This window comes from Cuculus canorus, chromosome 2, assembly GCF_017976375.1.
Source record: "Cuculus canorus isolate bCucCan1 chromosome 2, bCucCan1.pri, whole genome shotgun sequence".
Taxonomy (NCBI): Eukaryota; Metazoa; Chordata; class Aves; order Cuculiformes; family Cuculidae; genus Cuculus; species Cuculus canorus.
Genome location: NC_071402.1, coordinates 105,410,880 through 105,438,728, shown reverse-complemented (window position 1 = coordinate 105,438,728; position 27,849 = coordinate 105,410,880). Strand labels below are relative to the sequence as shown.

The 27,849-nt window shown below is 42.1% G+C and overlaps 3 protein-coding genes across 6 annotated transcripts; 1 reads left to right on the top strand and 2 right to left on the bottom strand.

Annotated features, from left to right (window-relative positions):
• Positions 1-2,151: 2,151 nt before the first annotated feature.
• C2H7orf25 (chromosome 2 C7orf25 homolog) lies at positions 2,152-7,175 on the bottom strand. 4 transcript variants are annotated; one of them, XM_054060271.1, is made up of 2 exons: positions 7,025-7,175; positions 2,152-3,692 (listed from the first exon to the last, which is right to left on the bottom strand). In XM_054060271.1, exon 2 carries the CDS (start codon positions 3,674-3,676, stop codon positions 2,408-2,410), a length of 1,269 nt encoding a protein of 422 aa, XP_053916246.1. In that variant the 5' UTR covers positions 3,677-3,692; positions 7,025-7,175; the 3' UTR covers positions 2,152-2,407. The 4 variants fall into 4 exon arrangements, with proteins under 4 accessions (XP_053916246.1, XP_053916243.1, XP_053916244.1 ...); XM_054060268.1 differs by lacking the exon at positions 7,025-7,175 and adding an exon at positions 6,928-7,002; XM_054060269.1 differs by lacking the exon at positions 7,025-7,175 and adding an exon at positions 6,960-7,001.
• Positions 7,176-12,161: 4,986 nt separating this feature from the next.
• On the bottom strand, positions 12,162-19,051 carry PSMA2 (proteasome 20S subunit alpha 2). Its single transcript, XM_054060202.1, has 8 exons — positions 18,983-19,051; positions 16,444-16,520; positions 15,679-15,811; positions 14,792-14,914; positions 14,319-14,400; positions 13,154-13,227; positions 12,647-12,704; positions 12,162-12,564 (listed from the first exon to the last, which is right to left on the bottom strand). The coding sequence occupies exons 1-8, from the start codon at positions 19,021-19,023 to the stop codon at positions 12,448-12,450; spliced, it is 705 nt and encodes a 234-aa protein (XP_053916177.1). The 5' UTR covers positions 19,024-19,051; the 3' UTR covers positions 12,162-12,447.
• Positions 19,052-19,374: 323 nt separating this feature from the next.
• MRPL32 (mitochondrial ribosomal protein L32) lies at positions 19,375-21,265 on the top strand. The gene is made up of 3 exons (XM_009568475.2): positions 19,375-19,546; positions 19,826-20,007; positions 20,617-21,265. Exons 1-3 carry the CDS (start codon positions 19,423-19,425, stop codon positions 20,869-20,871), a joined length of 561 nt encoding a protein of 186 aa, XP_009566770.1. The 5' UTR covers positions 19,375-19,422; the 3' UTR covers positions 20,872-21,265.
• Positions 21,266-27,849: the final 6,584 nt, after the last annotated feature.

Sequence of the window (27,849 nt, the reverse complement as noted above, 5' to 3'; positions counted from 1 at the left end):
AGCAAGAAAAATTTTGGAAACCGACTTCTTAAGAGTCACTTCAAGAAGTTTAATGAAACAGTTCCTCCCATTCACTCCAAACCCTCATCAGGGTGGGAAGGCTGCGAGCAAATTAAAATAAACACAAAGGATTAGTTCTTAGAAGACCATAATGAATTACCACACTCAGTGTTCAGTATATCCTGTAAGGTTGTAAAGCAGGTTAATCAGTGATAAATAGCAAGCTGTCTGTTGGGACCTCAGCTTTAAGAGCTCTGAAAAGAACCCCTCCACCCCAGGTCATTTGTTCACAAATTATTCACCAGGAGGTTTCCCATACCTTCTTTCAGGACTTCTGATACCAAAGAGAAACACGCTTTTGAAACATACAGTTCTTATTCTCCATAGATGGCATCCCACACCTACAGCAAAGGAAACACATTGCACAGATGTCCGGAGTACAAGCCCTCATGGCAGAATGGAAAGGCACCTTTCTTTCTAGTTGTTCCAGTTGTACACACAGAATTTGAGTACTGAAGCATCTCTCTTATAAGGAAGGCAGAGGGACATGGGTCTGTCTAGCCTGGAGAAGACTGAGAGGGGACCTTATCGATACTTATAAATATCTAAAGGGCAGGTGTCAAGAGGATGGGCCACTCTTCAGTGGTGCCCAGCGACAGGATAAAGGCACAAACTGGAGCACTGGAAGTTCCACCTCAACATGAGTTAAAACTTCTGATGGTGACAAAGCATTGAAACTGGCTGCCCAACCTCCACTGGAGGTTGTGGAGTCTCCTTCCCTGGAGATATTCAAAACCCACATGGACATGTTCCTGTGCAGCCTGCTCTAAGTGAACCTGCTTTAGCAGGGGGGTTGGACTAGGTTATCTCCAGAGGTCCCTCCCATCACCTGCCCAATCTGTGATCCTGTGATGGTAAAAATAGAGTACAGTAAGAGTTGTATCAACAAAAAATACACTTTTGCTCCTTGACACTAAGCTTATTCAGCTGGAAGAAGCATGCAACGTGGTCTTGCCTGCATGCCAGTATCTTTACACTAGTGCTGGAGTATATCAGAGTACTAGAAATAGAAATACATAAGAGACTATGGGTAAGGGCAGCATTGCAGCTACTTTGTACTGCAGGAAGAAATTTATAGTGCAGTGGCAAGAGGCAAGAATGTACTTTGCCTAAATTGTAAGCTGCATAATTATGCTATCTTGTTGAACAACAGCTTATAAAATATTCAGTGCGTATCTCTTTCACTGACCTGATAAAACGTATAGCTCAGGGCCAAGAGGTTTACTCTGACATCTCAAAATTTTCCACTAGGAACCTGATGCAAATTAATACCAAACAGCAGGTGCTGTCATTACAGCATACAGAAAAACATTAGAAAGACTTCTAAAATAGCAACCCTTTCGCCTCTCTGTTTATTCTACATTTTGTGTAAAACCAGCAACAACAGCAGTGAAAAAGCTTCTCTCCATTACAGAGCAAAATAGCAATACCTCAAAAACCTCTGCCACACCAACACTAAAGGACCTCATTGAGGCTTTGTTTCAGCTAATCCACAAGTAACAAAGCCAAATACCAGTTCACCATGAGTCCACATCAGAGAGCCCACTAGTTTCAAAAGCTGCCCGGGTGCAGGCTCAGTTTAGGAGGATAGCTGTTATCTGAAACCTCAAACTAGGTTTTGCACCCAGCAAAACTTAGCCGTTGGGCAAAGGCTAAGAGAAAAAAGGGAAGCGGATTTGCCTTCTTGGTCTGCTACCACTGGCTGTCAAGTTTGGCCCAAGAGCCACAACATATTAGTGCCAATACACTCTAATCTCCACTGATTTTTCTGGGAATTTTAAAACTGTTGTCCAATTCAGTCTACCAGCACATGCATACAGAGGTTACTTTCAGTAAGAGAAGGAAGGCTTAACCTGATTTCTATTCATGGCTACTAGTAACGTCTTCATGAAGCAGCACACACACAAAAAGGCATGGGTACCTCTGAATCCATTAAGAATTAAGTTGAGAAGGATAGGTGAAAAAAAGATTTAAATTCCACAGAGGTCAAGTCTGAAGTCCATCCAAAGCTTGAATTTAACCTCTATGAAAACGATAAAAATGACACGGTCATAAAGGCAACAGTGTTTTAACTGAACTTTTTAATAGGGTTGTATACAATTAATATACTGCAGGCCAGTTAACAATTATCACTGAAATCTTATTACTTTAGTGAATAAATTAATGGTCAGCAGAATCAAAAAAGCAAGAATTGAATAAAGATATTGAAAATCCCTCAAGGAACGCTTCCCCTCCTACAGATACTGTTTTCACTGGTGGAGACCCAAAATGTATTACGACAACTCATTTCTCCAAATGCCTCCACTGCAGCACCTGCAATATTTCAGTGTCTAACTCCTTTAATGACTTACAGTCCATTATCAGGTGGGCAGCTCTTTGGTAAAGGTGTGGCAACAGATTCTTTGCTTTCTGTCAGTGCTCGGGGCTGATGGACAAAAACACTGAACTTGACACCCTGGTTAGCCGCTGCTCTCACAAAACCACTATTTGCAGTCATGGTGATGGCTTTTAATGTGTCTCCTGTCCCAAAAATGGTTAGAGAACGGCTGTTGATTTTTGAACTAGACACTAGTCCTAAGGCACGGTCAGACGGCTGATCTGGCACCACATTAATTCTTTTAACAAGCATTGCAGCTCGCTCTTTCTCCCCAGGTCCTCCCAGCGTTTCCAAGATGGACTGAAAATCTCTGACAGCAGACTGACAGGCAAAGAGCTCTTTCCCCTTCATGAACTCCTCCAGCTGAGGCAGGACTCTCTCCCTCCTCTCTTGAGCTGCTTGCTCTGTTAGCACTTTTTCTTTGAAGATGAAGTAGCAGCCACCATAGCTCAGAGCAGAGACGTAAGTTATTAAGGTAGTGATGTCCAAGTTAACTCTATTGCACACGTTTACTTTGATCTGGGTAGGAAAAGCAATGCTGGCCACTAGATTATCCCGGTCTACTTTGGTTACCTGCAGGAGTTCAGGGATGTCGTCATCTGATTCACTAGCACTAAGGTGCTGGTTTTCTGTAGATGGTTCTGCCAGTGAGTTAACAGCCACAATGTCTCCTCGCACAGATATTCCCATCTCCTTGAGTCTCTCTGCCATAGGACTGGACACGCTGTTGTAGAATGCAAAGATGATGTGGGGATTGCTGTACTCCACTGGCTGCTGACGGCTTGCTTCCAGGAAGTCCTCTGCCTGCTCAATGACACTTTTGTCTCCATACTGTCCTCTCCCCAGCCAGATGTTATGCAGGGCCTCAGCTTTCCGACCGATGGCCTTTACCCATGTGTGACCTCCGTTTGCAACAACATCTACCACCAGTGTCTGTTTGTCTCCAAACCTGTCTTCATAAGCAAACACATGGAGGACACTGACAACATCCTCCAGGTTCTCTGCTGACTGAACAATGGCTTGGAGATGGGTAAGATTTGTACTCTGCAGATGAGATTCTTTGATGGCCACCTTCCCTGCCTCCACCTTGTGCAAGAAGTTTAGCTCGGCTTTCAGTTTGCCACATAGTTTTGCCCCACCTTCTATACTCCTTTTCTGAGACTTGGAAAGGGCTTCCGCTCTCTTGATCAAGTCTTTGGCAACAGCAATTCTTTCACAAAGCAGAGACTGCACAGACATGTTGGAAACATTATTCCTATCAGGTGAAAGCAAAAGAGAAGATTGTTATTGCATGATCAAAAATAAGGATTGTCAAAAGAGGTCTTTCCACAGTATATACAAGAGCTTTGTAGCAGACTCAGCATACCAGCTACTGGTATTGTAAAATGCAAGCACCAGGAACCTCAGCACAAATCCCATTGGAGTCCAATTCCTTTCCTTTGCCTCTGGGGATCCCACCTACAGCCTCAGACGTTCTGTTCTCAGCAAGGGAGAACAGCAGCATTTAAGTCTCCACATATACCTTTGCAACATTGTGTTTTTCCTCCCCCTGACATGTAAGCCCCTCACTGAGCTGGTAGCTTAGACAGGTCTCAACTCTCACTGCTCATTTGCAGAAGGTGCCATCCAGAAGAAAATTAGAAATCCTGTTAACATCATAAGCAAATCTTGCCTCTTCCTATCACCTCAGTTACCACAAAAATGTAAAAGCCACTCACCACACTTACAGGCACACTTGAAAACTGAAGTCTGGCTTCCAGCAAGTATTTTAACACAGCATAAAGGATGCCCATTGTATTTCACAATTAAGGATAGCAAAGCTCTGTCCTCTACAGCTTCCAGAGGGTGCAACGCAACACAGTGAATGAGCCCTCAGAAACCCCCATCAAAGTTTCAGCATTAAACAGCATCATGACAGACCGCAATTCCTAATTCTAGAACATCTGGACATCTCTATATTTTCTAGTTCTACTAGAGATTTACTGTGTTGCATCCACTAAGCCTATTCCTTTGTGTCCGTATCACTTTATATGTCTCCCTGAGGACAGTATGATAGGAAATACTTAACAGAATGTGGGCTGACTTTGAAAAATGTAGGGTTCAATACCAACCACGGCAAACCATACAACTTTTTATGACATGCAGTAAATAGCCACTATGAGCAGTGATATTAATCCATTTTTACTCCCAACTACAAGTATAAACACATGCTCCTGCGGTTCTTTCCAAAGCCACATGTTGAAGCAAACCAGTACTAAAGGGCAGGAAAAATGCAGCTTCAGCTGAAAATTACCAACATGATAGGCCTGAGTCCTACAGCAGGTTCTGCCAGTCAAACTGCAGAGCCTGCCTTCGAGCTGTCAAAATCAAACTTGTGTTCTATACAAGTTCAAATAAAGTCAGCATTATCTGTTACTGGCCCAGCCAATACACAACATCACCAAACCCTTCCCCTTTTTCCCAGCCAGAAAGCCTCATGACTTCTAACACGACCCCCTGATTCTCTTAAGAGTCACACGAAGCCAGTGCAATCACCCCTTCCCCTCAAAGTCCTCACCACTGCCACCAGTTTTTCACATAGTACGATTCTGACAACAATTATCTTAAAATTTGTTTATACGGAGTATTTGTTCCCTCATTGTTTTTTGATTTTTTTTTTTTTAAATGAGAGGCAAAGAGAGGCAAAATTGCTTTAAGCTACCTGATTAATTTCTATGGAAGGAATACAGGTTACTATTAAAATTACATAATCAGTTGCTTTTACTTTAAATATTTTATAGCCAACTACATTTTCAAAGAAGAATTTTTCATGTTTTTTTCATGCACATTCTAGGATCCAAATCTTAAACAAAACCAGAAAGCCTTTCCAGAACTACTTTAGTATCTTACCAATTATTAAAGAAGAACAGCTTAAACTGACAAAAAATTTGATTGTTTTGGGAAACTTTCCATTTTGGCAGTGTTAGGTTTGGAGTTGGACTCACTGATCTTAAAGGTCTTTTCCAACCTAAATGATTCTAAATTTATACTTATATGTAAAAGCACTCATAGAACCATAGAATGGTTTTGCTTGGAAGGGAGCTTAAAGATCACCCAGATCCAATCCCCCTGCCATGAGCAGGGACACCTCCCACCAGATCAGGTTGCACCTATCAGCTCTCCCTGCACATGCCTTAAAGCTTTGGCATGAAGTCACTGTGTTTATTGTAGATTGCTTTTCAAGCCTTGCATTTACTTATGGAACTACCCAAACATCACAATTTATCCAAGAAGCACCCATGGGCAGGAACACCTCCCCCTGGATCAGGTTGCCCAAAGGCTCATCCAACCTGGCCTTCAATACCTCCAGGGATGGGGCAGCCACAATTTCTCTGGGCAACCTGTGCCAGTGCCTCACAGTAAAAAAATTCTTCCTCATATCTAAGCTAAATCTCCCCTCTTTCAGCTTAAAAACATTACCCCTTGTCCTATCACTAGGAACAAGTAACACCCAAGGTTACTACTTTAGCACTGTGCACCACAGCAGCTTCAGGAGACCTCAGGGTCACCTACAGCTTCCTCACAAGGGCAGGAGAAGCAGGTGCTGATTTCTCTCTGGCAACCAATGACAGGACCCAAGGGAATGGCAGGAAGACATCCCAGGGCAGGTTTAGGTTGAACATTAGGAAAAAGTTCTTCACCCAGAGGGCGGTGGAGCACTGAACAGTTTCCCCATGGAAGCAATCATGGTGCCAAGCCTCACAATATTCAAGAAACGTTTGGACAATGCCCTCAGACACATGGCGTCAATGTCGGGGTTGTCCTGTGCAGGGACAACAGGCCTTGGAGTAAATGATCCCCGCGGGTCCCTCCCAGCCCAGGACGTTCTCACTACAAGACACGGCCTGGGGACGCAGCTCGCTCCACGTTTCCCAACAAAAGCAGAACTACAAACCCAACCACTTCCTCAGCGCAACCGCGAAGCGCCCTACGCCACCCACACGGCCCCAGAAGATGAACTGCTCCTTCAAACAGGGCGGGAAGACCCCGCCCCTCCACGTCTGCCGCCACACGGAGCCCCAAATCCCGCTCCCCTGCGCAGCCCCTGCCCGCCGGCGTCCATCCGAGGGGACGGCGCCGCGTTACCCCGCTCCCTTCGCCCCAAGGCCCGCGCTTCACTTCGCCAAAGAGCGGTGGGAGCGGCCGCGCTTCCCACCCCCTGCTCCGACCCTGCCTGGCCACCGCCACCTCCGCGCCGATGCCACGTGACAGCGGCGCCGGGAGCGCGCCGCCATCTTGGGTGCGGGTAGGGCGCCCTCATCGCTCGCCCCCAGCCCCTCTCGGCACGGCGGCTGCGGCGCCATCTTGAACACGGGCAAGGCGCCCCCGCCGCTCGCCCCCAGCCCCTCTCGGCACAGCGGCCCCCGGGTGGCGCCGGCCGGCGGCCCCGCCCGCGCCCCTCGCCTCGCTCCCATCCGCCGCAGCGCCCCCAGCAGCTGGGGCGGCGCTACCTGAGCGGCAGCCGGATGCGGCCCGTGCCCACCTCGCCCCCCGGTCGCTGCCTCGGCGCTCCGCGCGCCCCCCTCCCCCCGCCGCCCCCGCACTCACGGCGCGCGCCGCCGCCTCCGCCCCCGCCCCGGGCAACACCGCCCACGGGGCCGCCGGGCGGGGACAGCAGCACCGCCCCCCGGAGAGCTGGTAGCGGGGCCGAGTCTGGGAGGCAGACAGACAGGGAGGGAGACAGTGCCAGAGAGAAAGACAGACACAGAGTGACAGCGTAACAGACAGGGAGGGAGACAGACAAACAGAGAGAGACAGACACAGAGAGACAGACAGACGAGGAGACAGGGAAGGAGGGAGGGAAAGGCAGACAGACAGGGAGAGAAAGACGGGAGAAGAGACAGGGAGACAGACAGACAGACCGGGGAGGGAGACAGTGACAGGAAGGCAGACACAGAGTGACGGAGAGCGTAACAGACAGGGAGGGAGACACAGACAGAGAGACAGAGAGACATCACACACAGAGACAGACAGACAGACGAGAAGACAGGGAAGGAGGGAGGGAAAGGCAGACAGACAGGGAGAGACAAGCAGACACTGAGAGAGACAGAGCGTTGAGCTTCAGTGGGGAAGCAGCAACCATAGGTTGGTGCACGCCACTACCTGAACTTCACAGACCCCAAAAAGGGCCCCCATGAAACCCTTTAGGCACCAAATCGTGGAACGTCCTCAGCTGGAAGGGACCCACAAGGATCATCAAGACCAACACCTGTCCCTGCACAGGACAAGCCCAAAGTTCACAAATGTGTCTGTGGGGGTTGTCCAAATGCTTCTTCAATATTGTCAGGCTTGGCACAGTGATAACACAAGAAATGGATACTGTTACAAAAAAAGTGAAATATTTTTGATTTAAGCTAAATCAGAGTTCAGTTTCATCTCAGTAATTGTATTTTTTGAAAGTTAGATAGAATGTCCCTCTGATAGCATGTTTTCTTTCAAGCAGTGTTTTCCAGACACTGTTCAGTTTTTGAAGATAACGACTTGAGTGCAGTGTGATCTGTGCTGAAGATATGTCTTCTGCAATCATCTCTATTTGCAGTCTCTCCCCATTTCAAATGCAAGGTCCGGCAGAGCTGGCTCCAAAGCTCCAAATGAACAAGAGTTTTGACTGTTGTGAAGTTCACGATAACATTAAAATTACTCCATAGAAAGTAATGGAATATGCATAAGATTTCTGGGAAAACTTATCCAAATGCATGTAAGTGGGAAATACATCCTGTCCCAGTTCTTGGCGCCCTGCACAGGATTAATGGCGATCATTTCATCATGTTGCCCAGACCTGATAAATGATGCTCGCTTTCTAAAACTCCTCTTTCTAAAACAAATCCAGCATTTCTAGTATCAGTGACTGCTTCCCTGGGAAGCACCTCCACCACCTCAGAGTGAAGAACCTTTTCCTCACACCCAGTCTAAGCCTCCCCTGTGAGCAAGTGTCCTGCTTGCCCTGACCCACTGCCCACTTCCAAGCAGCAGAGAAGTCCCCGGTCTCCCATGCTGTAGCAATGGGAGAGATCTGCTTTCTCTCCACCTGCTACTGATCACTGGTTGCTACAGACAGTAACAGCCTTGACTTGTCCGAATGATTCCACAAGTTCTGCAAAGCAATAGTGACCCAAAGCAAGCTGTAAGGGACTTCGTGCACCTGTACCTTCTGTAACCTCGGAACCTATGCAAAGTAATAACTGCATGAAATGGAAATACTGTTCTCAGATCCTGATCCTGCTAGTTAAATAAAGCCCAAGCAAATTCTCTGTTCACAAAGCTGTCACACAATCCTGAGTTCCTACGAGCAGATCATCTTCCAGGACATGCAAATCAAGAACATTACCTACTTTAAATGACCAGTGCCTTTTGTTCTTCTTTCAGACATTTGTATCAGGAACAAGATAAATGAAGCAAAGTCGTGCTTCATGGTCAGCTTCACTAATCAAGTTTATAATTTGTCCTTTCTCTGTAATTAGTTGTAATTAGTTCACTGCAGTTTAAAGGTTCCCTTTAAACACTACATAATATTTACCTACTATTCTAGATATGCAGTCGTACGAGTATGGCAATGATTTTCTTCAGTGTAGGAGTAAACAGTTAAAAAAATCCCACTCTCCAAATCACCCAACCTTCCCCATTAGAACAGCATAGTATCAAGATCTATCCATCTACCACTAAGAAAATTATGTAATACTGTAAAGCTCAAATTCAAAATGTCATGTATATTCTTTCCAAATTACACCAAATCCCATGAACTTTGATTCTTCATAGGGTTTAAGTATTATCAGGGAGTTCAGAACTCAGTTCTTAACAGTATCCAGCTAGACTCAGCTACCAGCCTGATGGCTCATCAAACTGTTTTGCAATGACAACAGAGCACAGAGATGGACCCATCTTAGTTCACACAAACCAAGGAAGAATTAAATATTACCACAGAAATGATGAACAAGGCTCTGAGATCATACCTCTGACAGCCTGAGGAAAACCCTCTTGAGGGAAAGCACTCTCAAAGAAAAGTTACAACTGATCATTATTTATAGTTTTTTGTCGTATAAGTAGACATGTACTATGGTGCTACAACAGCCAGTGACAGCGTTCTCACCTCTTTCAGGGCATGCTTCTATTTGTTTTCAAAAGAAAAAAAATCATCAAATTACACATTATTTTACCAATTCAAAAAGTTTACATTCCTAAAAAGCTCTGATTGAGGCAACCTAGTACAAGAGAACATTCAGAATATCTGGCAAGTGTACTGAATGCTACTACCCATTTACAGTGTTGGTCCATAATGACATGAAAGGAAACTGGCAACACTTCAGTAAAACACCCCATGTGACAATGGCTGTCTGCCTCCTAATGGGGGGGGAATTGGGACCCCCCCCACACTCATTTATAGTAATTATAAGGAATCGGAAAGCCAGCACTTTCCTTACTCAGAGCACAAGTTTCCACAGAATACAAAGAACAGTTACTACGTTTAAATCACTAAACCCCAGGAAACGATGGAAGATACCATTTTTTCACTTCCCTCACCACCTGTAAAAAATTACTAAAATTCTAGAGATGTTCAATTATTTCAAAAAAGAACACAGCAAACAAAGCAAAAAATAAATTACCACCGCCCAAACCTTAAAACAGTTTTTCTTTTGCCTCATTGTTGTCATCCGGAGAGAGAAAGCATGATTTATCTGAAATTGCTTTGGTTTCAACTCCTTTCCATAGGTTGTTCTTCACTAATCAACTGTTCCTAGTACAAGAGGCAACTAACCTACTACAGTTCACACTAACCATTTTCTGACATAGCTAGTTGTGGTTTTTTTCATATATAAAATTCTTTTAAATACTTACATAGTATTAAAAACTGAATGTGTATGAATATTCAAGTAGCGTTCTGCTTTTTCAAGTTATTCTGAAAGCTTTAATTGATGATCTAGCAAAGATCTCCAGCTTCAGTTCCTAGTTGTTCATTTACGCTAGAAGAATCAGAGCATGGATTGGTTTTCAGAGTAAAATACTCAAAAAAGCAATCTGGACTAAGCCTTAATGAACTGTTCGAACACAGCTTTTATTTCTGACATCAGGAAATAAAACTTCATTTGTGGCATGCTTCAGAAATTCTTATTTACCTAATGATAAAACATCAGAAGACAGACACTGGAAAGAACTGACCAATTAGCTTATATGCTCCTTTCCGCAGACTAACTTAAACTTTGTGTTTTCTTCATTAGTTATAGCTGGCTAAAGGTAACCTGTCAGGCTGCTTGCAGGGGTGCTTAGCCTTCCATACAAGCACAGTGATCCAGCTACCACTCCCAGTTCATTATCAACAATGTAACAATTCGACTGCTTTAAAAATTTTAAATCTGCAAAGACTAATTTAAATGGCTGCAGACCAGGTTATTTTTGCTGAAAAAAAGCACATCTATTATGTTTCTTTTGCTGTGAATTTTATGGTTCTATATAACCTGAACAACTCTATACATGTAACAAATACATCAATACATAGACACACACAGAGTAATATCCAAATATTTAGTTCCGCACCTGTAAAAGTTGTGATGCATAAATTAAGTGCTCTTTTTATTGCTGCACCTTTAATGACCTTCCATGTTGGAAATGAGAGGTCTGACCCAAAAAACCCAAGACTAATCCCATAACTCGGGAACCAAGATTGGGAGGGGAGAGACAAAGAGATGATTACAGAACATGTTCTGACCTGTCACAGTGAGACGAGGCTCAACTTGGTACGAGCAGTACGTTTACCTGGTACAAGTGGACACGTGTTCAAATACAGGCGTTTTCTTACCCTCGTTTGAAAAATGTCAGTGTGCAGGAATGAACAGCAAGTTAACATCAAGTGTTTTGTGAAACTGAAGAAATCTGTGACACAAACTTTTCTATTATTGACTAACGCTTACAGTGAAGAAAAACCAAAGATCAGGCTGGTGCTCAGAAGAACACGTTTTTTGTTGGCGGAAGATGTGAAAGCAAAAACAACGGAGCTCCTCAACAGCCTTTCAGAAAATGATCTGCAGAATTGCTGTCAACGTTGACAGCATTGTGTGCAGCTGTGTGCCAATTCAGAATGGAAACTATTTTAAAGGTGATCATCCTTGATTTTCCAAATTTGTTAAATAGTTACAGGCACAGTCTTGTTTTTTTGTCAGACCTTGTAACTTTAACACAAATGGATAAAGTAACTGCATTACATATTCGTATTTTGCTTTGTAACTCATGTTTACTTTTATTGATGTTGATAACCCTTACTGAAACCTAAATGCATTTACTTCCATTATTTCTAACAATATTGCAGGGTTGAAAAAGTTTAACTTCTAGGGCCATGGAAATAACCCAAGTAATGGAAAACAAGTTCTGTCGACACAAAAAACAAGAAAGTCAGAGCAGAGATGCTCAAGTAAGGTCACCTGAAATGGAAAACTGTTCTGCCTCTTTGTGAAAGTACGTGATCTCCTACACCAGTTAAAACACTTTTTTGAAATTAACATTTAAGCAGTATTACAAAGTGAAAAAAATATCCTGTCCACCCATAGTTTTCTTTAAAAGAAGGTCTAACATAAGCGCATCATGTCTCTATGTGGAAAATTCTGTTTCCTCAACAATAAAGATACTGAAATCTCAGCTTTAAGCAGAAAAACAAACTATGACTGAAAAAAGACACACAAACACCTTCCCCCAAAACAGTGGCCTTAAAATTTTATTCTTTAGCCTTTTCCAACCTGTCATTATAACTTTACATGTTGTACAGTATTTTGTGGACAAAGATTCCATGTATCAAGGGACATAATTCCCTGTAATAACGTTCCCTGTATTACAATATTAGGACTGCTGCTTTTCCACCCATGGTATTTAAAAAAATCTAGACAAACCATGTAGAAATAAGTATGCAAAAACTGCAAACGAAAACACTTAAGTAGCCAAAATTAAAAAGACCTTTGTGTGTATCACACAGTCTTGCCCGGTTTCTACTAGGCTATTGCAGCCAAGTAATCCTTAACCTCAGTTGGAGTGAGCCTCCTAAAACCAGCTTCGTTGCAGATGCCAACTTCAATGTTGTCTTCTGTCATTTGCCCTTCAAAGCTCTCCTATTAAGGGAAAGAAGGTCCAGTGAATCATATCAATGATGTCATAACAGTAAGAAACTTATTTCTTTAATATTTTGCTAACCTTTAATGTCAAGATAGCTGTATGAATAGCATCTTCAAGCTCCAAATCTTCATTGTATCTGCAAACAGATGTTCACACATTTCAGCATGGGGCAAAGATCTTTTGAAATACTGATAATCCTAGAGTCTCTAAAAACTCAAAGGCTACTAAAATCTTCCTATTGCTCATACAAATACATGTAAGCATTAATATTTAAAGTTATTATTATTTTTAAAAAAAGAATTGCAGTACTTTTTCCTACTGATGCTGCACAGAACAGTATCCTACAAATATGGTGAATATAATGGTTATTGCATTGAAACAATTTTCCATAAACACAAAACCTGGAATTTAAATAAAGCAAATTTCCTGCATGTGTATAAATAAGTAAGCTGGAAGCATCCTATCTTAAGTAGTCTAAAACTTCGGTCCAACCATCTTGAAGCGTGCATTTTGTAATCTGGCTGTTTTAAGTGCAACATGAACAAAGCTGGTACTGGTCTGAGAGGACACTATGAAATACATTACCTTTTCTCAAGGAATGTTTTCCCATTGACATAATTTTTTCCCATTGCTGTTGCTTTCCACGCAAAGTAAGCTCCCTGTAAAAGCAACAATCTATTGAATTGTTTTGCACAACTCAGTCATATGTTACGTACTCAATTACTTGGTACAAAGTGCAGAAGCAATTACGAAAGTATGGAATGTTCTGAGAATATAGGAGACTATTCTGGATCACATTCAGACTAACATGGTAACATATGCTGTGAAAATGTACAAAACATTTGTATAGGGCCCCACCTATTTTCATTCTCGCACTGCTTTGAAAAATGATTTTCCTAAGTCATTAGCATAGTTTTGATTTGAGATTCCTTAAACAGAAAGAGTGTGTTTGCCTTGAGAACAGATACAGTCAGATCTTTACTTAAAAAATAAGAATATATGGAGTGAACTTCAGAAATGTGAGCAACTTGTTGCAAATCAGCCATCTGATTTATCTTGGCTAAATGTGGTATTAGTAGCTATCACTTCTATTCTCTCCTGGGGCATGAGGGCCACCAGCAGTTCTATGCCTCAACCAGGCTGCCTTATACCAGACATCTGTGTTTTGCTTTTACATTGAGAATCAAGTAGTAATTCAAATCTCTGAAGCTTATCAATTACCACTACAGTGACTTCGGTTTTTGTTTGATGGAGGGCATTAAAACTCACGCATGCACCAAAGAGTAGTTTTTCAGAAGTGCAGTGCAAACACAGCAAACAAACTCATTTAAATTAACCACTGTCATTAAATTCTAAAGCATATGCATTATGTTTCACAATGCAACAGATCTTGGCTTAACTTCCATCCAGCTCAGGGAACAACTATTTGAGCAGCATAAGCAGACAGGTTTTTTTTCCCCTGGTACCTGCTGCAGAATGCTCCTATTGCTGTCACTACCAGCTAGGTGGAAAGGCATGGAGAGGGCTGGTGGTGTCCTTCAAAAACAGCTGCCATCCCTACAGAAACATGTAGGCGCAAAATGATCCAGGCTCACTCCAAGCACCTACTAAAATGGGCTTATTATGACTTCTGAAGTTATGTTAAGAGTTCTTGTGTTCTAGCTCAGCATTATTCTCATCACAGGAAGTATTTAATGAGCATAAAGTTCTAGATCATTTATAAAAGAATTTAAAAACATAAGGTACTTACAGACGGATCTGACTGAAATAAATAAGGCCGCCCTTCATTCCAGCCACATATTAGCAGCGATACACCAAACGGACGAACACCACTACAGTGGAAAAAACAAAACCAAGAAGCTAAAAAATCACAGTTGATACATGAAATTTATTCAGAAAACCAAAGGTGATTGATTTTGGATCTGTTATCCTTCCCCTAAATTCTTCCCACCAGCCCAGCGATCAGGAATGACTAGTCAACCAACAGTACAAAACCAAAAGCATACTGCCCTTTCTGACATATTTGTTTGCAAGCTATGAAGACCCCATCTCACCGGCTGCCAGTTAGTGCTTCCCCTGCTGATGCATTTTCTGTGGGCATTCTCCACTGAAAAACTAACTGCATTTTCAACACGAAAAATTCATTCACCATGTAGTTGTTATTCCTTACATTTAAACAACATAACTTCTCTAAGCAACTTCAAAATACAGAAAACCACATACCCAGATTGCGTGTATTCCTGCATCACAGAAGCAATTCTCTGTACTAGCTGAGCTGTTGGAATGGGCTCATGATAAACCAAGTAATATTGCTGGGCCAGCTTCCGAGCTCTGTGCACAAGTACCCTAAGGAAAGACAAAATTAGTATGGAAAATATATTCCAAATAGTTGTTACAACACAAACTAAAAACTCACAATAAATACCACGCTAAGGAATTCTACATCTGGCATAACACTAATGTAAGAAAACATAGACTGTGCTGGGTTCTTTATCGTCAACTAAGTAATCACTCAAATACTTGAAATGAAACTAAGGTTGAATTCCACTGCTGTTCATTACCTACTCATTCACAGATTGACAGAACAGTTTGAATTGGAAGGGCCCGTAAAGATCATCCAGTTCCAACACCAGTGCCATGGGCAGGGACACCTCCCACCAGATCAGGCTGCTCAAAGCCCCATCCAACCTGGCCTTGAGCACCTCCAGGGATGGGGCATCTGACTTTTCTGAGCAACTTGTTCCAGTACATCACCACGCTCCCAGTAAAAAAATTCTTCCTAAAATCTAATTAAATCTATCCTCTTACAGCTTAAAACTGTTACCATCCTATCTCTGCACTCCCTGATAAAGAATCCCTCTCTAGCTTTCCTGTAGGCGCCCTTTAAGTACTGGAAGGCTGCTATAAGGTCTTCCCAGACCTTAACCTTTAGACAGGTTATTTGACAAGGTATTGAACATATTTAGAAAAAAAAACTTAAAATGAATTTCATATACAATGTAGTACCATATAGTGTCATGCCATACACTTAGAAAAAAACCAGCTAATTGCTATCTTGGGTTTCCTGTATGAAAATGTGTCTACATGGTGACCAAACAAATTTCTAATACCTGTAATCTGGACCCATACCGCTGTACACTAAGCCTATATGTTTGGTAATTGGTTCTACTTTGTGGACACTCCTTTCATCATAGAGAATAGATTTCTGCTTCTTCTCAGTTGCCAACACCACTCCATTTGCAGCTGGAAAAGAATAAGATTTTTTTGCTAATATTAAACTAAAATAATGGAAAGCAATCAAAACACAGAACAGGTTTATAGGACTGTAAAGAATTTTGCTCCTCCCTTTTTTTAAAACCCCTTCACATTTACAATCACATTAATCTGAGAAACTGATGAATTCACCCAACATACTGTTTGTCATTTAAAATAATCATACAAGTCCCATAATCCCATTCTAAAGACTATGAAGCACAGAATAATTGAGCAGTTGAGGTAACCTTTTATGTTATTTCTATACATGTGGACACATAGCAGGAGTTATTGACTTAAGACACAGGAACACTCAATTCCCACCCCTCCATCTACTTTTATGAGCTGAGCATCTCCAAAATCACCCAAGCCATTTTCTGCTCCCAGCATGGAGCTTTACGCTCCCCTCTTTATAAAAAATTACTGAGTTGCAGAAAAAAAAAAAAAAAAAAGGAAATATTAAACCTACTGATATACGTGAAAATGCACTGAAAGAAAACCAAAACATATACTAGGAAGGCAAGATGAAGAAGACCCATTATACAGTCCAAACTACTTTAGTTCTCTCAGATGATACTCAGAATCCTGAATCCTTCACTACAGCAGATATTTTCTGAACATACCTTTAATCCCAACTGATGGAGCTCCTGCAGCCACCGCAGCCAAAGCATATTCAATCTGAACAAGCTTTCCAGAAGGACTAAAAAAGGAAAATCCAAAAGTAAGCCTAGTAGAATTCTGATATGCTCAAATCTTTCCTGCAATCAATGCTAAAAAGGCATGAAAAAAGCAAGTTATGTCTAGCATCAGCATATTTTAATCATAATTAAACAAACAAACAAAAACCCCACAAGCCTGAAGATTCTTAACAGCTTTTAAAAGAACTGGACTGCAGCACAGAACTCACTGCTGCTAAAGTGCTACTAGGATGCTCACACAGCACTTGCCTACAACCCTGATGAAAGCTCATGTATCTCAGATAGGGTGCAGTGACTGGATGCAGACTGAAGGAGGTCAAGTCCAGTCTCCAACTCTCTACCATTTTAAACAAGTTTTCGACTCAGAAGAAAAATCTTCAAAGCACGTCATGACATTCTACTAAAGTGGCATTATACGTACAGCTTGCAAAAGCTTTCAAGACACTGATGTTCACCGCTGAAAGCTACAAGCAAAACCTGAAACAGCTCTCATTCCATCCCCAAGTACTCCTGTGTTCTGTTTCAACGATCCATGTCCTTCTGCGAATTAATGCAGAATCATCAGAACAGACCAGCAGGTGTCAGGCTGACAGAGTAACATGCCCAGGACAAGGGGAATATAGGTTTCCATTGTCCATCCCAAGGGAAAAGGACAGCACACAGCCAGACAAACACTGGACAAGTGATTTTTCCAAGTAAGATCTATTCTTTGGGCTGTGTTTCAGACAATGCTGTCTTAATAGATGCAGTAAAACAGAAAATTATGTGACTTGGTGCTTAGAGGAGTTGGAGAAAACCAAAGCAAGCAATAATAAATTAGTATAGTTATGTAGACACTGAGTAAACAGTGTATAAAGGTGACAAAGTAATATTTCTAGCTTTGCCACTACAAAGCACTAACAGAACAGAACAATAGTTTCTCATCCAGCAATTAGAATATACAGAACATTAGCAAAATGTTTTAAGGTAAGTACAATCTAAAATAAACAACAAGAACGGTACGAGAACAAGGGAATGAGGGAAAGCATAAGTAGGTGTATTTCCTTCCATGTGAATACAAAATCAAATGGCTTCAAGTTTCAAAACATATAGTGTACAAAATGTACAGCAAGAAGGGAAACAAACTATTAACAACCCATCTGAAGGCTTCTTTCATTTCCACATCTGCAAAATCAGCTTTAAATTGGATGGGGGTAGATTTAGATGGTTTTAAACTGGAAGGGGGAAGATTAGACACTAGGAAGAAGTTCTTCACGATGAAGCATTGGTACAGGTTGCCCAGGGAAGCTATGAATGCCTCCTCCCTGGAAGTGCTCAAGGCCAGGCTGGATGGGGCCTTGTGCAGCCTGATCTGATGGGAGGTGTGCCCATGGCGGGGGAGCTGGAACTGGATGACCTTTAAGGTCCCTTCCAACCCAAACCATTCTATGAAACTATGAAAGCTGGTTCTGAAGCAAGGTCTCAAGATACTGTAGCTCAGCTATCACCAAGCATTTCCAATTAGCTCAGAATTACCACCCAGCCTGAAGCATGTATGTGGCGACCCCAAGCTGAGCTGTTTCACCAAGCACTCGCTGTGAGGCACCACCAGTGGCAAGACTGGCTGTCCCGGCAGTGACTCCGAATTGCAGCAAGGCAAGATGTCGCGAGTAGCGGCCACACCAGACTCTCTGGGAGCTTGTGCCCCCTGCCTCCATCCTGGCTGTGCCTGCAGCCACTCAGTGCATGGAGACTGCTGGCAGCTGCATGCCCTCCTCAGACGGAGCCACCTTCCCTATGCCCAGCCTGGGTGATACAAGAAATAGCTACTATTACAAAAAGTGAGATATCTTTGATTCAAGCTAAATCAGAGTTAAGTTTTATCTAAGTAATTGTATTCTTTTTTTTAATTAGGCAGAATGTAACTCTAATAGCGTGTTTTCTTTCAAGCAGTGTTTTTCTAGACACTGTTCATTCTTTGAAAAGGATAACGACTCTTGTGCGATGTGATCTGTACTGAACAGATGTCTCTTCTTCTGTAATTGCCTGTTTGCAGTCTCACTCCATCTCAAATGCAAGGTCAGGCAGAGCTGGCTCCAAAGCTCCGAATTAGCAAGAGTTTTGACTGTCGTGAAGTTCATAACGACATTAAAATTAATCCATAAATAATAATAAAATACGCATAAGATTTCTAGGCAAACTTATCCATACGCATGTAAGTGGGGAATACGTTCTGTCCCAGCTCTTGTCTCGCTGCACGCGATGCATAGAAATCACTCCTCGTCTTGCCCAGGTCTGATAAAGGGCGCTCGCTTTCTGAAACTCCAAACCGAGGCGGTGCAGCCGCGGCCGGAGACGCCATGACTCTGCAAAGTCGCCGCTCCGCCCTGCCCCGGCGCCCTGCCGCCCCCCCGCGCCGCCTAGGCGCCTTCCCCGCCGCCGGCCGCCCGGAGCTGTAGCCCCGGCAGCCTCAGCCCCCGCGTACCTGAAGGTGGTGAGAGAGAAGCTGTACCCGCGCTCCGCCATCTCGGCCCCGGCCCCGCGCTGCACCGCCCCCCCCCTCCCCCCAGCACCCTCCCCGCTTCCGGCGGCAGGACACCGCTACGAGCGCTGATTGGCCAGAGGGCGGGAAAGGGCGGAAGCGTGCCGCAAAGTGTCGAGAGACACGATTGGTGGAGAGGCGCGCGCCCGCCGCGGAACATGCTGGGAATCGGAGTCCCGGAGCAACCCTGGTGGCCCCGCCCCCCTGGTGTCGAGGGGCATGCTGGTAATTGAAGTACCTGTCTCCTTCGCTGTCACGGAGGTAAGCCCTCGGAAAACTCGGTTTCCCAGCAGGCTCCGCGGCAGGCGAGCATGCGCAGTGTGCCCTCCGGGCGAGCCACAGCCCGCCTTTTCCCCTTGGCCTCTGCGGGGCCGTGAGGGGATATGGCTACCTTGGTGGTGCTCTTCTCTCCGCTGCCGCGGCTGCGCGGCCTCCTACAGCGCTGCTGGGGGCGGCTGGAGCATGGCCTCCTGCCGGGTGTTTCTGGGGGCCACAGCTCGCCATGGGGTAGGCACTGGCCTGCCCGCTCCTCTCCCGGCCGAGGGAGGGAGTGGCACCGCGGCTGCGGGGCTCATCTGTGCTGGGGGGCGGAGTGGGACAGCGCGCAGCCCTGGGGGCGCTGAGGGATCGGGGGAGGCCGCCCTCACTCATCCCTCCCCTCCTCGCCCTCACTTCCTAACCCTTCTCGCCCTTGGGCTGCCAGGGGTTACATTCACTTTGGGTTTCCTCAGATGCACATGAAAATGGGGGCTGGGTTTAGTGAATTGGTTTCTTTTTTTCCACCAGGACCAGCACTGGCTGTTCAAGCTCCAGCCCTTCTTCCACAGCCAGTAAATGACACTAGTGAAAGTCATGAGGCACCAAGCTTGTTGGACAGCATCTTGTGGATGGCAGCGCCAAAGAAAAGGCGAACCATTGAAGTGAACCGCTGCAGGAGAAGAAATCCCACTAAGCTTATAAAAGTTAAGGTAATCATCAAATTTCTGTGGACTTCCCACCTTATTTGCTGCATGTAATCTTACTAACAGCAAGCAAGTATGCTGGAGGAAGATTTCTGCTGGTCATTTTTTACCTCAGTTTATTTAGAGAATCATTGTAGTGGTCAATACTGACTTTTAAAAGCTTTCTGGATTTTGTTTATAAATGAGCTTAAAAGACTTTGTAATATTCAAAATATTTTTGTAACGGGTACATTCATCAAGCATGACAGTTGTCTGTGTTTTAAATAAACAGTGACAGTGTAGGTGGAAGTTAGCAAAATGTGAACTTTAACTGAACAACTAGTACAAATGGGAGAGGTCTATACTTTCTGCATCTAATTGAGTTGATGGGTCTTTTGTCTTCCAAACAGCAGCAGGTGTAATGATTTAGGTATTGACTTCATAGGCTTTTTTTAGGAGCAAGCATTTAACATAGCAATACATTACAGAAAAGTTACCTTATATTGAATAGTAAATTTTGAAAAGGCAATTGAATTTCTCCATTATTTCATTTAACATTTTTAATAGTTTGTGATTGTTTCCTTTTGCTTTTGTTGCTTAACTTGAAAAATTCCTCTTTTCTTCTGCCTTTTTTAGAGGAACATAGATGTTTGCCCTGAGTGTGGAAATTTGAAACAGAAACACGTCCTTTGTGGCTATTGTTATGCAAAGGTTAAAGCAGAAACTCGACTGATACGGATGGAAATAGGTAAAAAGGAAGGAGGACCGTTTAATGCTCCAACTGTAGAGACTGTCGTGCTTTATGATGGAGAAAAGCCCACAGAAAAAGATGAAGGCAAGCGGATCATTGAAAGACCCAGGAAGCGTCCATCTTGGTTTGTTCAAAATTGATGCTGTAGAATTAACACTAACAAAGGCAGTTGCTACTGTAAGAAAGATCATGATCTTCAAGAATGTTTTCCATGTTTTGTTCACTCAATCTTGGTACAGAAAACCCAGGAACTTTTGGGAGGCCTGTTTGAACTGCATGTAATGCCATATGATTTTGCAGTCAGATGTTGTTTCTATAGCATGCAGTGGGAAATGCTCCTCAGTGAGACATAATATCAGTCAACAATTAAAGAGAAATCAGGGACTGCCTTGGATTTGGACATCTGCATAGAGTACACTGAACAATTTGTATGCTAATGTTCTATGCTGGTTTTGTAAGTAACCTTTTTTAATAAAGGGAAAACATTCACAGATGTGAAATAAAATATATTAAGTTTCTTAGGGAAATTTGCTTTCTGTTTTTGGCTGCTGCTTTTTTGGAGGGGGAAAAAAAAAAGGGAGGGGAAAATTTCTAAACAAATGCTGATGAGATGCAAAAGGTATTTACGAGGAAAAATCCTTTTCTCTGGTTATTTCCGTGGCTCTTAATGAATCTGTCTGGATCTCTCCGCAATGCTGCAGTTTGAGATACTTCGTGATATTCCTGCTTTGAACAAAATAGTGGTTGCTATGTAGTATTTGCACTTCTTTGCCAGACTCAAGTGTTTTTTGCTATTCTCAGTATACAAAATCACTTTCTGCCCTAAAGGGACAGAGAAAGCCTTTCCTTTCCCCTCCAAGTACACCTGATTTCTTGAGTGAAATAACAAATTGAAGTGTAATGACTGGCAATCTGTAAATTTGTCAAGGATCAAAGCTGATTCTTGGCAGCCGTTGCCTTTAAGTGCTCCGAGTGGTCAGTGAGTGCTTGGAAAATAGCGAAGAACAGCTGTGCCCTCCTGTCTGGAGTCTTCTGCAGTGAGTGGGCAGGTCTGCACCCTGCTGGTTCTTTTCAGTAGTGCAGGTACAGCGCCTGGCTGTGGATTTTGCCTTCGGTTTTAGCTGCGCATTAGCACCATTGCATTTAAGATTAAGACTGTTTTAAGTTTTAGGTTGGGATTTCACTATTCAAACGGTACTGTTTAATATTATGGCCCAGCAAGTCTAATAGCTGTTTGCTGCCAAAAGATGCAAGCCTGTCTAGGGTGCCAAAAAATGCAACCCTGTGTTTCCTTGGCCCTTGAATTTATCTGCTCCTGTGCTGTCCTGGTTCGGGGAGCTGTGCTGACAGAGAATTGTTCTCTGGCGTTCTATAGCTTGATTTTAGTGGTTACCTTCCTGTAGCTTGGCTTGTGTCAGTGTCAGAAAAGTGGCAGTGTGGGCAGCAGGAATATGACAGTGGAGGAGACAGGGAGGTGCTTTGCAGAACAGCAAATGTTTGTATGTAGCTGAGTCAATTATGCCTTCTTAAGAAGTGATCTCATGTGTTCTGCAATGCTTCACTTCTGCTTTCCTCGCTCTGGATTCTGTGTTCCGAAACATAACTGGTAGGAACAGATGTCAGTGGCGATGTTACATTTCCTCCATAGTCTAAGGGAACAATGAAAGCTGGTAAGTGTAAATTAATGCTATTTAGTTGACAGTATCCAAGCAAACAACATACGTTCTTTTCAATTTGTCCAAACAGGATTTATTCCAGTCTTATCTCTGCTTCACTTAAAGCGAATGAAAGGTGTCAAGAAGGATATGAAGTGGAAGGCTTACTTTAGACAGAGCTGCATGGGATGAGCCTGCCATATTGGAGGTGAGATTAGCCAAGTGGTAAGACAGATACATTGTCCCCAGAGAAAGAAGTATGTGTGGGTTTGTCCACATTTCATAGGACTAGTTACACCCTACTGTCTTAGTTGCTTTCTGTATATTTATATTGTTGACAAAGGTTCTGTAGAGAAATAAGCTAAATTAGCCTGGGATGTTGAGAGCCATGGGTTAATTCCTCAGAAACACAAAGCTATTATTTCAAAAAGAAAAAGAAAACAACTTTTCCTCTAGATATGAGAGAAGATGTGGTTTCTGCTAGTGGGTTAATAATTATAATTGGCTGTCTATTGCATTAGTTCATTGAATTATAGTATCAGTGAAGCAGTGAAGATGCTTTACAAGTAGAATTCTTATGAAATATGAGTGAAGTTAGGCTGTGTCAACACTGGGCATTTTAAGGTATTTGCTAGGTCACAGTTAGGTAATGGTTCATTTCAGAGCCATACTGCTTACCTCAGTACCACATCTGTGCAATTCACACCAGAGGAGGTGTTTAGTAGCGGTTTCTGAATAGTATGGGGGGAAACAGTTGTGAAAATGCCTGGTGTTCATGTTCTCTACAAGAAAAATCAGAAACAACTGACAAATATTGAAGATTCATATATGCAATTAATACAGTGCCCATTAATTTTCCTAAAAAGAACTAATCTCCAGTGAGAGTCAGAACAGTTTAGCTGGGATGACTTTTCTCTTAGAGGAAAAGTAAAGGAAAGCTCACTTTCATAGCTTCGTTCTGTTAACACTGACAATAGGCAGCTCCATTACTTTTAATAAAATAAAAATTAAAATCTAGAATTCCTCTAAAACATGTCGTAGTCTGTTACTTGAAATAAATTCTATTTACATGTAATTCTGAGAGAAATGTAAATTGCAATAGTGCTAGTAAACAAACACAAGTTTTTTGAAACAATGTAAATTAAAACTAAGGAAACTAAGCTGGTTGTTAAAAATGCTGAACTCCAGAATACTTTTAAAACAACAATTAAATGCCTCAGGGAATTTCGCTTTGATACATTGGGAACCTGCTAGCAACTGAAAAGGCATTCTTTTTTTCTGTAAAAATTTCATACAATTAAATGCATGTCACGTTTGATTATGTTTTTCTTCTGTAAGAATTTTATGTAAAAAATATTTTATTTCACATTTTAGAAAGAGCCAGGAAGATTAGGTACTGTCCTAAAATACGAGGATGCAAGCTGCTAAACGATTTGGTATCATGATGAGGTCTGCAGTGATAGAGGTGATCTCAGATGGTCATCAATTACAATATCCATACAGGTCGATAAACCAAGTTTCTTTTCAGTCTGGTGTATAGCAAGGGAATTCCAATCAAAGGTCTCTGCACGGTCCTCTTCTGTTCAGTTGAGCACCTCGTGGCAGCAGGAACTTACAAGCCATGCAGAATTGACTCCTCTACGTGGCAGAGGAGTGCAGCTTCTCGTAGGCAAGTAACAAAAGCCGGGGGCGGCCAGCGACATGGGAAACTGTCGCATTCAAAACATTTGCACCTGTGTAAGCTCGAGATCTGCCAAAAGACAGAATTTGCAATACTTGAGATGAGACATAAACTAGCCTATTGTAATTCATTGTTCCAACTAAATTGAATTAGATGTATACTAATAGTATATGTTGGCTGAGAGAGTTGGTCTTGTTCAGCCCAGAGAAGAGAAGGGTCCCAAGAAACCTTGTAGCAACTTTCCAGTACTTAAAGGGGGCTACAGGAAAGCTGGAGTGAGGGGCTCTTTATCAGGAAGTGCAGGGATAGGACAAGGGGGAGTGGTTTGGGACTGAAAGAGGGGAGACCTAGATTAGATATTAGGAAGAATTTTTTTCCTTTGAGGGTGGTGAGGCACTGCCCAGAGAAGTCATGGATGCCCCATCCCTGGAGGTGTTCAAGGCCCGGCTGAATGAGGCTTTGAGCAGTCTGGTCCAGTGGGAGGTGGCTCTGCCCATGGCAGAGGGGTTGGAACTGGATGAAATTTCATGTCCTTTCCAACCCAAACCATTCTATATTCTGTACTGAAAACTAATGCGTTTTAGTTTGTGTGTATTTATGCACTTCTGCTTATTGCTGAGTGAATTATTTGAAATTGCAGTTGTACCTATCATTTTTCCTTAATAAGACAGTGGATTTTTTTATACAGCTCTTAATTATAGATGGCTTCCTATGTTGCTTTGCCTGCCCAGTATATTCATTTAGTTGATATTTTATTTGCACACCTAGGAAGTGTCCTGCAAGTAATAAAGTCTGTCAGTATTCCAGTGAATTTCAAGGTATGACTGCCTTGAATCTGTAGAATCATAAGGATCAATTTGCAAACAACAGATACAAAGTGGAAAAAAAAAAAAAAAACAACGTGGTATTTACATGAATATTAGTTGCTCAAAAGAGAATAGAAGATGATGTGCTCCAACAAAGTTTTAAAACATTTTGGAAGCACATAAGTGATAAAGGTGTTAGTATCTTTAGAACTTACTTTTTAATTAGTGTTTAAATAAGTTATTAACAAAAATCCTTCTTTTACCTCACATGACTGTATTCTGTAATTTATACAGTGAATAAGGATCCAGAAGTACAAATGGTTTCCAGAAAATTTGCCTAACTTTTACCCTTCTGAAGACTTTAAGAATGGGGCCAAATGAGAGGAAGATCAATGAAAGGAATCAGAACGAAGTAGGTTATGCAGCATTGATGGATCTAGTTTTATCTACTGTATGTATATTCCTAGGAAATTCTGTTGAAGTCAGTGGAGCATAATTCAAGGCAGAATTTGGTCCAGTGTACTAAAACTTTGGACGCATGGATGTATGCAAGTATATGTATTTCCAGTGCAGAGCTGTGAAACTATCTGAAACTATCGCTGGATACCAACAGGATTTGGTTTACAGCTGAAAATTAAGATTACATGTGATGAATGTAGTAAATCGAGTCTAATGAATCAGTTGATACTTCAATTTTTTTCAAGCGTCCTGTATTTCAGTTTCCCCAAATGAGGGCAATATATATATTTAGAAGGAAGGGTATGTGTTTCATTTCATATTGAATGTGCTACATAAACATATGAAAAGCAAAAATGAAACTGCTCTGGACTTTAAAAAAAAAAAGTTTTTTGTGGAGTACAATATTTGTCCAGGATTTCTGCAAAGCCACACTCATGGATCATGTGAATTTACTTTTTTTTTAAAATAAAGCAGATTTCCTGGTTTGAAGATGGTGCGTCAAAGGTAAAGACGCAAAAATCTGGAAATTCACTAGGTAGAAATCCAATCCTATATTATTATTTTCTTAAGTGTCACACCTTTTTAAACCAATCCTATGATTTTTAAAATTTGGGATATACTTAGTGTGTTCTGATGATCAATTTACACAAGCATTTGACTGTTTCCCTTGGTTTCTTGAAAGGGACTCATCTCCGTAAGGCGGTTCTAATGGAGTTGTTTTCACTGCACAGATATATATTAATGTTCTGTCTGACATGTACTGGTTATAAGCTTGATTAATCATTTTTGTGCCATAAATTTGGGACCAACTCACAAGAAATAGGCACATTAAATGCATTGTGTGTCATAGTTTAAGGAGAATCAGTCCCTACTTACGCAGCTGACATAGCTTTTACATCCCTTCCCAAGGTACACTAATGCTGCTTCTATTCCCAGCCCCATCACACACAGGCTCATCAGCTTGTCTAGAGCTTACAGCTCTGTTTTCCATTACTGTATAGCTCTAGAGCACATTATGTGAAATATTTGCAATACAACTAAGGATTTTGAATAGGTTATTGGAAAGATGTATGTTTCATTTCATAATCTGGGATTAATATTAAATACAAAGAATAGTGGTTTAAAAGTGGCTATACTGAATAGCTTAAGGCTCAAAATTGGTAGACCGTTCCTGTAGGAAAGGTTTGTTCTAAATATATTTGGTTTGGTATTCCTATTCATTCATCTTTTGATTGTTCCTATTCAGTCATAATCAGATCAAGCAAAGCATCTAATGTGTTTTGAAGAATAACGTCAGGATTCGATCCAATTAAAGATATCTTACATAATTCTGTCACTCCTTAACAGGATAAATGATACCTTGATCTTCAAGAAGCCATTGATTTCAGCAGGGCTTCTTTTAAAGGTACTTGTAATTTTAAGTAACTGAGAAGCAGGCTCTAAAGTGTCAAGCTGTTTTGTTACAAAGTCACCTAAGGAGATCATAAAAGCATTTTTTATTGAAGTCAAGGAAATAAAATAGATTAGGCTTATCAATTGCCAACATGCATCATGGTACGTCACTAGAGCCCATGAGTCCATCTCTGCCATAGTCCTTTGGACGAAGTCATTTATGGGCAAAGAATGTAATCTTTTAGGAGTTCAGGCAAACTCTGAAACTTTTGAATTTCTCTTGCCCCAAATGAATCCTTCTTGGATGTTTTTGTCCAGCACAGAATAGATTACCACAAAGTTACTATGACTAGAGAAAGGATTGAAGACCAAGAAGGTGCAGTCATTGGCAAGTGACGTAGAAGTAAGAGGTATCCTGTTGCTGCCTGAGTAATGTGAGGAGAACTATGGGAGTGACTGCAAGAAACATGCCTAGATTGTGCAACTGAATAAATAACTGCAAAGTACTTGTGTGTGTGGCACTGCAAAAATGGGTGGCGTAGCAAATACAACTCCATTGTGCATCACTTCCGTGTTAGCAATTTATATTGGAAGCTAAATAGCACAATTCCTACTTGACAGGTGGCAAACAAAGGTGCAGAAAGAGCAAGTGAATTCCTCAAATTTGCTCCCCGTGTCAGTGATAGAGGAAAGAACTGAAGCTATTTGCAGATTATCGGCCTGTTTTATCTCTGCTGTTAGGGAATCTCTACAGGTTAGGGAATAAAAACAATTAAACGCTTGTGGTGGCCATTTATCTAGCTGGGTTTGTGCTGTGATCAAGTGAACTGCTCCAAAGATACTGTGTATCTAAATGTTTGTTAGGACATAGTCCCATGAGAGCCTTTATCCAGAGCTCTTCAGATAAGATGGAAATCTGATTTATTACTAAAATCAGATTAAAAGGGTGCCTCCTTTTTTTTTTTTTTTTTCCCTCCTTTTACTTGAGAACAAGAGGAAAAACTCTGATTTTTGCAGGAAGCTTCCAAGCACCAGACTTAATTACTACTCATCTGCAGAAGAGTATCTTGCCCTAGGAGAAAAGCCATTCTATGCAGTGAGGTTATTTATTTATAAAAGTATGAC